Genomic DNA, 10,828 nt, shown 5'->3' on the forward strand with positions numbered 1-10,828 from the left:
CTTCAGTGAACACTAAATGGATCACCTGACGGGCCAGATCCATCTCTCGGGTCCAGTATCAGGTCTTTGTGGATTTTTCTTCATGTGTCTTGAGGACATGACTTTCAGATACCGTCTATCTGTTGTATCTGTGCGTCGCTGTTACGCAAAGAAATGAAACGACAGCGCACTCCTGTGGTCACGTGTCAAACTGCAGCTCGCCGACTTTGACCCGGAAGCTCTTTTCACTGACCCGTGTGTTTTTCCTGCCTCACACGTGGGGTTTTCAGCACTGAGCAAGATGGCAGCGTGCAGTGTAGAGGAGTTGTTGGCTAAAGCTGAGGCGCAAGAGGCGGAAACGCTGAAAAGCATATCAGTCCAGAAAGAGCTGGACCTGGAGTTTGACATCGGGAACCTGCTGGCGTGTGACAAAAACCGCATCGAGCCTCGCGACCTCCGGGAGAAGAGCAGAGAGGACTTTCTGCGCGCTCTCGCTCGCGACAACACGCAGCTTCTCGTCAACGAAATATGGAAACAGCCCACGGAGAGGGTCGAGGAGGCGATAGTGGCCAAACTGCCGGAGCCGACGACCCGGCTTCCCAGAGAGAAGCTACCACCGAAACCCAGACCTCCAACAAAATGGGAGCAGTTCGCCAAGCTGAAAGGCATAAAGAAGAAGAAGAAGACCAACCTGGTGTGGGATGAAACCGCAAAGGAGTGGAAGAGGCGCTGGGGCTACAAGAGGGCCGGCGATGACACCAAAGAGTGGCTGATCGAGGTGCCCGAGAGCGCAGACCCGAATGAGGACCAGTTCGCCAAACGCGTCAAAGCCAAGAAGGAGAGGGTGGCCAAAAACGAGCTCAACAGGCTGAAAAACATCGCCAGATCGCAGAAAGTCAAGATCCCTGCTGTAACCCTGACCCCCAAAGCCAGCCAGTCCAAAGACGAGCTGGCCAGAGCCGAGAGTGTGGCCAAAACCTCCACAGCATCCTTGGGGAGGTTTCAGGACCGCCTGCCCAAGGAGAACCCAGCAAAGAAGGGCAAGAAGAGGAAATTCGAGCCCCTCATTGGCAACTTTTCTAATGAAAAGCAGAAGCAGCTGGAGCTCCTGAAAGTCATGGACACTAAGAAGCCCAAGTTGGACATCACCAAAGCTGTGAATAAACAGATGAGGCAGGAGGACAGAGAGGAGGCTGCTGCAAAACACAAGAAGGCAGCAGGGAAGAAGGGACGTAAAGGCGGCAGCATGGGTGGAAAGGCCAGAGGAAAAGGTGGGAAAGGAAAAGCAGCTGGAGGGGGAGGAGGGAAGAGAAGAGGCAAACCTGGGAAGCGCTGAGGACTCTTGTGTCTTCCTGTGTGTGGTTGTGTGTGTGCCTGCCTTGGCATGAAAGTGTTGGACATTCATGATGCAATATGAACAGAACATGTGGTTTACCTGTGGCCCACGGGTGGGATGCTCCCTCCATCTATGTAAACTATGTTTACTGTACATTTTGACTGCAGCATCCATGATGATTCTTTTCGATGTATGTGTAATATTCATGAAAGAATTTCACAAATATACTTTAATATTACAGCGAGTAGAACACGAGTGACTTGTTTTTCTGTCTTTAATTATTGCAGAAGTGATTTTTTAGTTCTGTGTGAGTAAATTGATGCTTCAAGTCTGAAACGGTTACGTTAAGTATCGTAAAGCGTTTTAGATCCTTGATAAATGAGACATATTTGAAAATAGGTTGTTTTTAAGGCTATTTTTGTTACCCTTTACATATTACTTTGTAAAATATATATATATACATTCAAAATATTTGACTTCTAATTTTTAATTTCATTACGTTTTCATATGATTTACATAGTTTTAACAGAAGTTTAATGTAGTTTATGTAACTTTGGGGAAATACTTTAATAGTACTGATAAAACCAGAGTGTTTGTGCAAAACAAATTGGGATTATAAGCACTATTTGATATTTAAAAAATAAATTTCTTTAAATTGGGCTCAGGGACCCACATTTATCTGTAGCCAGGAGGTCAAGAGATAATTTCCTATAAATCATAAAGGTTTGCTGCTGAATGATTAAAAAAGTGTTATTCAAATGAAGCTTTTCACGTGATTGTGGCTAATCATGTCAAACTAATTAGCTCGCTCTCTGCATCAACTCGTTCCTTTGGAAGCTTCTTGCTCCAATTGAAAGAAGAACAAAAATGTGCCACCCATAAGTCAAAAATTCAGGTTATCAACTTGGTAACTTAAAAAAACTTGAAGTTATTAACTTTAAATTTTGAGATATGGATGACAGAAAAAGCTGTTTTTTCATTGGCAGAAACAAGCTTCCATATGTTCCCACTGCTGCTTAGCTTTGTTTATTAGCCAATTAGACTGTATGGAGAAAAGTCCATCTGGCATCTGTCTTTACAAACATTTTTGAAAGAGTGGGTCGTTCCCTGAATTTAACCGTGGATCTGTAGTGGGAATGCAATGAGTTCATTTAAAGTAGAAGTGTTTAGGAACCACAGGAACTCTGTGTGAAGTTAAGGTCGCTGAGGTGCTCTGCTGACTCAATAACAGCAGACCTCCAACCTTCGTCTGGTATTAACATCCACAGAAAAACTACGGTGGGAGCTTCTTGGCAGCTGCTGCAGCTTTGCGCATGTAGTGTAAGTATTACAAGAGTGTTTATATCTACAGCATATTTTTATACACTTATCCACAAACTAATTCTGATTTATTAGAATTAGTTTGTGGAACATTTCACCAACGCAGCAGCAAAGTAGTACAACAATATGCATGTTCATCATTATTTCAATTTATTGTAAAACCAATGGAGTTAATAGGTGAATTTTCTGCTCCTGGATATGAACATATATGCATGTCAGAATATGAGACTGCATAAAAAGCCATGCAGTAGCTAAGAAAAACTCAGCCAGGGTTGGTAATGTGCAACAATACCTCTTATGGTGTATTTAATAATTTGTTTGTGTGTATTTAGTAATATAAGGTGTATTTTCTGAAAGAATATGGGGGAAAAATTGGTGCCGCACATTCTTGCTAGTTAAAAATGTGGCCTACAATGGCCCAGTGCTCCCAGAGATATTTAATGGAAACGTTCAAACAGGTTTTTTTATACATACTTGTTAACTAATATACATGGTCTTGGGAAATAGCTTCAAAGCTTCCCATTCATATTAAATGAGGCTGGTTAACTGCAGCAACAAGCTCCAGCCAGTAAATGCATGTCGGCATCAGATCAGATGTATCATTCATGTAACAGCAGAGAGGTTTTTATGCTCAGAATATATTTTTTTAAGCTGCCGCAGATTGTCTTTACAGACTCTGAGCTGTTCAGTGTTCATCAGTTTTCTTCTTCCGAGAAGCATCAGATCGGATTTCTTAGCAGCTTAGCTGTGTTTTTTTTGGTTATGTAAGGGCTTCGGTTTGGCCTTGATGTCTAGACTGGAGCCATCGTTCTGAATTAGGAGCAGTGTATAGTGTAACAAATAGCTCACAAAGCCAGAATCTGCAACTTAAGTACATTTAAACACAACACAAAGCAAACTGTGAGTGGGATTTTTCTCTCATCCAGTTGAGCATGTCTTGCTTTTGTGGTGGTATTGAGGTGTGTATTTCCACAGTCTTCACCCTTTTGAAAGAGATTGGTCTTGGAGCCAGAGTGGTTGCAGTCTAGTCAGACATTTTCCTGGACTGCTAAGGCCTCAGATAATGAGATTTATTAGTCTCCTGCATTTAGAGGTGTTTCCACTTTCAGACGGCACACAAACGCACCTCTTGCTCTGTTCACCTAGATAATCCATGATCCTCTGACAACCTTATTTCCTGTTGACACTGATTGTAATTATTTGTGAAAATTGACTGCGCGTAATTTCTGTTTGGATTGTCTAGAAGAACAAAAAGTCAAATCCTTCTGCGTGTGCTGTATCCTCACTTTGTCGCCAAGGCTGCGGGGTGCTCTGTCCAGCTCCAGCTGAGTCATCTCTCATCTTAGTGATGGATGCCTTTTTATCACTAATGCAAGCTCGCAGCCAAGCGCCTTCGCACCAGAGCTGGAGAGGGGAGGCGGTGGTGGGGTTTCAATCACCATCTGTTGAGCGGTCGGGCACTCTGTCCCCAGCCCTATCATCTTTGTCCCTGCTCACCCAGGCCACAGGAAAGTGGGGCACAGCCAATAATCAATCAAGCACTCCTGATGAGGTGAAATTATGAATTCTCATTCACATCTGAGCAAGCACTAAACTTCTTTTGCATGTGGCCAGATGGTCAAAGAACAATAGACATTGGCAGCAAGATGGAGTGGTCAAGCATGACATATGAGAAAGATGCCGCCTCTTATTCCAAAATAAAAAGCATTGGCGTCAGGTGATAAGAAAATTCTAACAATCATACATTTTCTGACATAAACTAAGATTTTACTCGTCCCTGGTCACGTGTATGTGTGTCTCTGTGTGTGTGTGTCCAGCTCCAGTCTGTGCTGCAGTGGATTAGTCAGCTGCATTTATTTAAGGTATTGCAGTGAGAGCTCAGTAGTCCCGGACAGTGTGAGAGCGTCCGATCTTCAAGATGCAGCGCATCTACATGCACAGCAATGAACACTTTGAGGTTTTCACCACTGTCCTTGCTCCACAAGGTGAGTGGAATCATATCTGCAGGGAAGTGTGGCTTAGCAGGACATTATTTATGTGGTTAGCAAGAGCAAGCCCAGTGCCAGCTGACCGATAAATGCCTTGTTTTCCCTCCTTCTGGACAGTGTACATAAAGATTTAGCTGCACAGATGTTTATGTGCGCGCATTAATGTCGAGGTCTTCTTATGGACATTTGCATATTAATGAAAAATGTTGAAAATAACCCTTTTTTGCTGATTCATTTCTGCTCTCGATGATAAACAGGGAGGTATCGATACAGAGCAGAAGCTGAAAAGGCAAGTTCACTTTTTTCTTAATTTTCATCAACAGAAATCTGCATGTTTAACTGCACTGATATGAAAATGAGAACTCAATTCACAGGTTTATGTATGCTTATATATGTCAAAGACTAATGGATATGAATGTGACATTGCATCAGTTTAATCAGTTTCCTGCAAAACTACGCATTTAGTTTTCCACTTTCTCTCACATAATATTCAGGTGTAACATAATGAAGGGTAAACCCTGATTAAGAGTTACCATTACACTAAATAACAACTAATCCAAGTCTTCACACGTAATCCTTTCCATTCACCGACTCTGATCTGCGGGCTGTAAAAAAAAGGAGCTGGACGCTGATCATGAACAAGTTCTGCCCTAACATAAATGTAGCATTGAATTTTAATCTTGCAATATTGAATATTCAAATTAGAGTTAAAAATTATTGTAATTCTCCTTTTGTCCATTAGATGGTAGTGGTGCACAGGTACAGGCCCCACTGGCCTGACGAGCTGGAGCTGTCTCCAGGTGACGTCACCCTGGTGCTGTCCAAACACGAGGAAGGGAGGTGGTTTGGGCAGTTGCAGAATGGGCAGCGAGGTTATTTCCCCGCCTCATGCGTGATGGAGCTGCGCCAGGTTGGTTGGCTTCTTGAATGTGCTCAGTAATGCAGAGAAAGTGGACAGAACTGTTGCTGCTGCAGCTTACAGATGACAGATTATATTATCCTCTCTGCTCTGCTTGTCACATGTATGTTTTAAATAAGCCAGAACCAAATGTGTGCCTACATAAACATATTACAGTCATGACAGAATTTAGAAACGCCTATGAGAGCTGTTTCCTTAAGTCAGTCTTGAATTGTTGCACATTTAATAAGGGATATTTATAAAGGGTAATTCATAAATTTCAGACTTAAATGCATAATATTTGCACTGGTTTTGGTGCGAGCTCATATTGTGCAGTGATTGACCAGAAGCAAAGAGATTTCTCACAATTTTACCTTCTCTAATTTAGCAATTAAACACTGACAAACACAGCAGGTGTTAAGAAGTATAACATGCTCCTCACTAACAGTTAATAACTATAAACTATTCTCTCACCATTCTCTGAAAAAAGTTTAAAAAATTTCCTGTATTATCAAAACTTTTATAATGTCAGTTTGATTTATGTTATTTGCTATAACAAAAAGACATGATCAAAAATTACTTCTATGTTTTTGAACAACACAAATTAAATAAAAAATCAAAAACAACAAGAAGAAAAGTGTTTTAAATAACTCTATTTTATAATTACTGTCTATTTACTATTAAATAATTAATAAAAGGTGGAATTAAAAACATCATGTTTCCACTCTCAGGCAAATCTGCCTCCCAAAGGCCTTCGGAGGAGTTTATCTGTGAGGATTACACCCGGTGACAGTGAACGCGGCAGATATGGGAAGTAGGTGTAAACACACACATCAATAATTTCATGCTTCCCTCTTATCAAGTATATGCACGCACACACACACACACAGACACACAATCATGCACATACACCCAGCATTCGGCAGATGTTCCCCACATCCCCCATCTCCAAATCCCACCCCACTGCTCTCCGCCCAGCACCCCTGAACAGGTGGCCCCTCTCTTCCCTCATTAGTTGACAAAGCACACTGATTACTGAGCCTGCTAAGCACACACACGCACACACACGCACACACACGCACACAACCTAGTCAATCCCCTTCTCACAGTGCTGCATCTCATTAGGGCCAAAGAAGAGCAAGAGGGAAAGAAAAGACTTTGTAGTTGTTGTTTTTTTATCTAAAAGAAAAAACAGTCAAATACACCCCTGCAAGAACTATTTGATATACAGCACATTTGGTTTATTATAATAAAATCTATTACATTTCATAGCGCATACTCTCTCTCTCTCTCTCTCTCTCTCTCTCTCTCTCTCTCTCTCTCTCTCTCACACACACACACACACACACACACACACAAACATATTGTACATAAGCCCACAGGCCTCTTCACATCTTGTCTGCTCACAGTGGAATTTGGGTCATAAGGAATAAACAGGGTCTTTGTGTTTGTTATTTCCTCTTTGTCCCCCAGTGGACACATTCTGCAGGCATTCAAGAGGGGGAGCAGAGGAGGTGGAGGAGGAGTGGGGCTGGAGAAGGGCCAGGGTGAGCGTGAAGGCCCTTTCCTGGTTCGGAGCTCCCAGATCCCTTTGCCTCAGCCCGTGGCCTCTCAGCCCCAGGCACAGAGATCTCCAAACTTGCTCCACAGGATCTTGTCCAAGTGCCGGAAAAAGATTGAATGCCAGGGAGCCACCAATGGGGCCTTCGAGGGCGACTAAGAAACCCTTTTCTTTGTCCTGGGTGGCTGAGCTGAGATCACTTTGGTGAGGTTGCACTCGGGGTGGAGGATGAGGGGGTAGAGGAGCTTCTGAAATGTGCAGATGAGTTTTGAATTTCCTGATGTGGGCTTGTACTTGTGCTTTATCAGGATTTTCTAAATGCAAGCAGGAGGTTGAAGGCTGAATGTAAACCCCCTGATTAGTGATGTCACAGTAGTGTATGTGTGTGTGTGTGTTTGTGTGTGTGTTACCCACTTTATCTGATGGGCAAAGCATGCCGTGACATCACTGATGGGGGTGTTGTCTCAAGTGCAACATGCTGGAAAGTTTGAAGGTGTTGCTCTTTTCTGCCCAGTTCAGCTAATCTAAAGTCAGGCTTATATTCTGAAAACTGTACAACATTAGTCGCTGCAATCAAAGCTCAAACAACGTAGCAGTTAGATGCAGTCAGTGAAGCAGGAAGTGATGCTTCATGATTATTAAATTTAGCCTTTTCTATAACGCTGCCTTTATTGAATGTTATTTCTGCTGTTGGTTTTGTTATGTTCCTTACTTTTTTCCTGTGATTTGTTAATGTGTGTCTATGTCTATTTAATATGCTGTAATATGTTACTGTGATAATGATAAAACCAGCAAACCCTCCGTGACTGTATGATGATTTCATTTCAGTCCAAACATGCCTCGGTGTACGACTCAGTGCTTAGGCTCCTGTTCATTTTCCTTTGAACACACTGGGCCTCCCTTCTTTCTAATAGGAAGTGTGATTGAGGCCTGCTGAAAGCTTTGCCAAAAGACCAGGGATTGTGCCAGTTGCCCCAGCAACTACAAAGCAGCTCTCAGAAGTTGCATGTAGTCTTTCTTTTTCAGTGGTGCCTCCCAGCCTTGTCCTTGTGGTGGGATCTCTATAGGGTGGGCTGTAGATTACCTTCTGCAGAGGACATAAAATCCTAACTTTGGCCTTGACCTCCACAGGGAAATACACCCCTCCTCCACTTGCTGTTTGATATTCACTGTTGTATAATCCTTTGTTATAAAGGCTGCAGGAGGCAGTCACTCTGGGGCCAGTGTTTGGAGGACATGTCCTGCACAGTGAAGAGTGTAAATGTTACAAAGACAGACAGCTCCACTCGTCCTGTTGCAAACTCTCATTCACAAGGAGAATATTGTAGCGTTTACTGTTAGAGTTTACCTCGAGCCTATGACTCACTTTTATATAGGGTCAAGGAATTATTGTGAATAACTTTGTGATTACTTCTGGAGTTTGACAAAAGAACTGAGTGTATGCACATATATACAAAGTTATTGTAAGTGTAGCTGGATATCGGGTATAAAGTATGGAGGATCAAAACTGTCAAAATCCAAAATAAACAATAAAAAACTTTAATATTTTTAAATGAAATGAAATAAATAAATAAATATGTCTACAAATGCACCAAAAAGAATTGCAAACATTTTTGTCATTTTTAATTTTTACATTAATTATAAAATATGGCAAAATTATTTTTTTTTTTTACAATTTTTTAAAATTAATATAATTGAGCTTAAGTGTCTTATTGGATACATGGCTCAATACATGAGCGGGGCACCAAAAGGAATAGGCAGGAATGCCAGAGGAGCAAAACACCAAGCAGTGGTAGACAGAACAGTGGCCTGAAACTGCAAGACCAAGCTCACCAACCTGTGCACTGCCTGGACTGACTGTAAGAAACCCTATGCCCAGTGCCCCACACATGGATCCTGGATGCCTAGAATAGTACAAGATCAACAGGATCCTAAGAGCCATCCTCAGGAATTCAGTGGGGATGTAGCGAACAACTTCAGAGGCCAGCTTCAAGCCAATAGCATAAGTCACCATCAAGTGTAGGATCTGCCAAGGAGATGGTCTGTCCCCTCTGCTGTTCTGCATAGGCCTGAACCCCCTCAGTGAGATTATTGAAAACAGAATGGAGCGATCATCAGCCACCTCCTCTACATGTGTGATATCAAGCTGTATGCCAAGAGTGAATGAGACATCAATGCACTGATCCATACCACCAGGATATACAGCGACAACATTGGAATGTTGTTCAGACTGGAGAAGTGTAATAGGATGATGACAAAGAGAAGGAAGCTAGTCAGAGCTGAGGGGACTGTAATACCAGAGGACAGCTACAGCTACAGCTACAAGCTACAAGTACAAGTGGTCTGGAAGTCACAAGGTTAAAATGGGACATACCCCCTAGGGTGTTTGGTAATGAATGAGCTAAGGTCCTGTGCGACCTCCATATTAAGGCAGACAAACTGGCGATGGCTAACCAACTGGGCATAGTAGTGGTAGAAAAGCAGAGGAAGATGGCTGTAGTGATAGCTGTAGCTATACTAAGTGATAGCAACATCAGGAAGAAGGAACATGACAAGCTCGAGAAAAACCAAGGGATGAGAGAAGAGCTTGCAAAGTTGTGGAGGGTGAAAGCAACGGTGGTCCCCATGGTAATCGGACCACTCAGTGCAGTGACCCCTAAGCTGGGCAAGTGGTACCAGCAGATCCCAGGAACAACATCTGAGATCTCTGTCCAGAACAGTCCAGAACAGTCCAAGGAAGGATCCTCAAGCTGCCAGGCCTCAGGTAGAGGACCCGATCTTTCACAGAAAGAACTGAATTCTTTCTGTGTTCTGTATTACTGACTGTCATTAAAAGTGTCAGAAGGTGAAAGATGAAAAATTAAAAATAAAGGAAATAAAGATGTGTGAGATAATACTACAAAGGTAAATTGATAAAGAAGCTGAATGAAACATTATTATCATTTTTTTTATTCTTTACATAATTAATACATACATGTATTTTTCCATTAAATTTTTTATTTAGCAGCATCAGTCCTCCATACTGTAGAGATAAACTTTCCATTGAAAGTAAGTCATAGCCTGGCAAATCCCCAGTCAAATGTGAGCCTGACTTACCTCACATGGCGCTGACACACACAACAGTGGAAACAGTGACCTATATAGAGCGGAAAGGCCAGTGTCCAATTTTAACACACACACACACACACACACACACAGATACAGTCTCCCGCCTAAAAGGCTCCTATCCCTGTTGTGTTGTGCTGGGTGTCTTTTGGGTGGTGGGGGAGGAGAGGTGGAAGGAGGGGGTAACCGGGGTGCCTGCCAGATGACTGCTCTGTCAGCCCTATAATGGGCTGCCATCTGCTGTCTAGCATACACAAAGGCAAACAGTGTGTGTGAGAGAGTTTGTGCACTCGCTTATGGGTGTGTGCTTAAAGAAAGAAGGCCGAGGAGATTTGGTCAGATGCCTGTAGGCTCTGTTTCATGTCTTTGGTGCACAGGGTAGACCCAAAAATGGACACACACACATACCTTACCTAGTCAAGCTGACTGAATGATAAGAGATACAGAAGGGGGGCAAACGTGCACTGGACATTATACGGTAATTAAATCAGTGGAAACTACAGCATGTGAAGAGAATCTGTATATCTGGGTTAAATGTAATTCATCCAAAAACAGCAATTATATGTTTATTTTAGGTCTATATAGTGTTTCAGTAAGTCATTGTTTCAACTAAATACATGCAGGAGGTACAAAGTGGAAGG

At 42.5% G+C, this 10,828-nt stretch overlaps 2 protein-coding genes across 2 annotated transcripts; both read left to right on the forward strand.

Moving 5' to 3' along the window:
- The first annotated feature begins 224 nt into the window (after window positions 1-224).
- Window positions 225-1,570, forward strand: rrs1 (ribosome biogenesis regulator 1 homolog). Its single transcript, XM_085468456.1, has one exon. It carries the CDS (start codon window positions 281-283, stop codon window positions 1,313-1,315), a length of 1,035 nt encoding a protein of 344 aa, XP_085324582.1. The 5' UTR covers window positions 225-280; the 3' UTR covers window positions 1,316-1,570.
- A 2,854-nt stretch (window positions 1,571-4,424) lies between these two features.
- LOC146701986 (uncharacterized) lies at window positions 4,425-7,883 on the forward strand. Its single transcript, XM_085468457.1, has 5 exons — window positions 4,425-4,620; window positions 4,881-4,912; window positions 5,366-5,533; window positions 6,253-6,335; window positions 6,995-7,883. Exons 1-5 carry the CDS (start codon window positions 4,554-4,556, stop codon window positions 7,239-7,241), a joined length of 597 nt encoding a protein of 198 aa, XP_085324583.1. The 5' UTR covers window positions 4,425-4,553; the 3' UTR covers window positions 7,242-7,883.
- The last annotated feature ends 2,945 nt before the right edge of the window (window positions 7,884-10,828 follow it).

Source organism: Copadichromis virginalis, linkage group LG9, assembly GCF_057382275.1.
Source record: "Copadichromis virginalis isolate Kocher_CV1m ecotype Utaka linkage group LG9, C_Virginalis_male_GT1.1, whole genome shotgun sequence".
NCBI lineage: Eukaryota > Metazoa > Chordata > Actinopteri > Cichliformes > Cichlidae > Copadichromis > Copadichromis virginalis.

What these genes read in the sequence shown, in the direction of transcription:
- rrs1 (XM_085468456.1), top strand. Translation starts at nt 281, where the DNA reads ATGGCAGCGTGCAGTGTAGAGGAGTTGTTGGCTAAAGCTGAGGCGCAA.
- LOC146701986 (XM_085468457.1), top strand. Translation starts at nt 4,554, where the DNA reads ATGCAGCGCATCTACATGCACAGCAATGAACACTTTGAGGTTTTCACC. An exon ending in GCGTGATGGAGCTGCGCCAG is followed by an intron (nt 5,534 to 6,252) that starts GTTGGTTGGCTT and finishes TTCCACTCTCAG; the next exon opens with GCAAATCTGCCTCCCAAAGG. An exon ending in GAACGCGGCAGATATGGGAA is followed by an intron (nt 6,336 to 6,994) that starts GTAGGTGTAAAC and finishes TTTGTCCCCCAG; the next exon opens with TGGACACATTCTGCAGGCAT.